The sequence below is a fragment of the Syzygium oleosum genome, unplaced genomic scaffold, assembly GCF_021117445.2.
Source record: "Syzygium oleosum isolate NSW1041296 unplaced genomic scaffold, Sole_v2.1 Sole_v2.14, whole genome shotgun sequence".
NCBI classification, from domain to species: Eukaryota; Viridiplantae; Streptophyta; class Magnoliopsida; order Myrtales; family Myrtaceae; genus Syzygium; species Syzygium oleosum.
Window position 1 is genome coordinate 2,559,255 of NW_026607498.1, and position 1,677 is coordinate 2,560,931.

The window sequence follows — 1,677 nt, forward strand, 5'->3', positions numbered from 1 at the left end:
TCAATTGGGACCATTCCACAGCCAGTCCCACCTTCCGGTACTTTGCGAATCAGGTTTTGCCCTTAGATTGTACATATCGCCTACGATGTTGCACTGAGAAAGAACTTTCAAGGCAGGGTCCAAAAATCGCGCCAACCACCTCTGTGTCAGTAGAAGAAGAATTGATATCGTTAATGGCAGCAGGTTGAACAATGCCTCGTTTTTCATACTTAACGCTTTGTCCATCGACGTGAACGGCACGTTTGCCATGAAGGCAACGTAAGTTAGAACCATTGAGTGCGTGGAGAGTAGCAGCGGCAGCCTGACAGGGAGATCTCTGGTGAGGCAAATGATCGTCTGGACCGACACCAAGAATCCGAATGTGTTGCTGCTCATGAAAAGGATGTACCCAATGGCCCTGTAAGTATTATTATGCTCGAAAATGCCTTTCTTGTGATTGTCATCTACTTTTATCTTATAGCTTGGAGGCTGAAGCACGGCTTGGTAGGTCGCGCTTGCGATGAGCGCGGCGACTACCAGCAGGGCGTTGCGTATGTCGGCCACCGAATCTTTTCCTTCTTTTAATTTTTTCGATTGTGTACAGACTATTGATTGAGGAGTATTTGGGACTGGTTCCCCATCTGATTGATGACTGTTATCTCCCTGGATACCGTCTTTGTCCGCCGAGACTAGTCTTGAAGCGGGCGAGTTTGATCTTCCTCTTCCGTGCCTGGCTCCAGTTTGGGCGAGAATTTCTCTGATCTCTCTATCTCCTGCTCCCCTTTGCGATACCGTCATGACATCCAGAGGCGTCAAGCCACTCTCGTTCAAGGCGTTCACCTCCACAGCCTCGTACTCCTGACCATGCCCGCGAAGCATGAATTTAACCACCAGCAATTTACCATCTTTCTTTTGTTCTCATTGATTCTCCAACATTAAGATAATACAGAAATTTTTAGCATGGACGAGACATCATTTATTCCAGTGATGATCAAAACAGACCCGATTCAATGAATTACTTTGCTCAGAAGTTTTTTGCATACTGTATACCAAATTAACACCCTCACTGAAATAATGTGAAAAAAGGTGCGATAAAAGAAAAGCAATGGCGTGACTAACCTCGAAATTTTTTACGGCGGTGGCGAGATGCAAGACGGTATTGCCTTCGTGGTCCTTCCAATTGATCACCGGCTCCTTGTTATTCTGCTTCAGATGCTCCACCAACACAACAACCGCCTCAAACCGGTTGTTCTTCACGGCGAGGTGAAGCGCGGTCTCCTCTCGGGCGGTTGTCTCTTCGATGGATTCAGGCCAAGCGGAGAGCAGTAACTTCGTGACATGGAGCTCCCCGTTTACGACTGCATAATGCAAGGGGATTCTTCTCTCCCGTACCTTCACAGAGCACAGGTGTTGACCCACTCTCAAGAGCTCCCTCGCGATCTCAACATCACCTCGAGCTGCCGCGATGTGCAACGGACTGAACCCATCCACGTTCACTTTTTCAGCGAACCTCGGCATCAACTTCAGGAGCTCTCGGACGAAATCCAAATGGCCGGCCAGACAAGCGACGTGCAGCAGCGTGTGACCGGCTCCTTCGAGAGCCATCGCCTCGAGGATGATGAGCCCACTGCTTCTGATCAAGGCATACAGCTCATCGATATTGCCCTTTTGACCTGCTTCCAGCAACCTTCGCTCCAT

General features: G+C 49.0%; 1 protein-coding gene across 1 annotated transcript; it reads right to left on the reverse strand.

Moving 5' to 3' along the window:
* Positions 1–1,677, reverse strand: LOC130139940 (ankyrin repeat-containing protein BDA1-like). The gene is made up of 2 exons (XM_056317940.1): positions 1,099–1,677; positions 1–888 (listed from the first exon to the last, which is right to left on the reverse strand). Exons 1-2 carry the CDS (start codon positions 1,675–1,677, stop codon positions 1–3), a joined length of 1,467 nt encoding a protein of 488 aa, XP_056173915.1.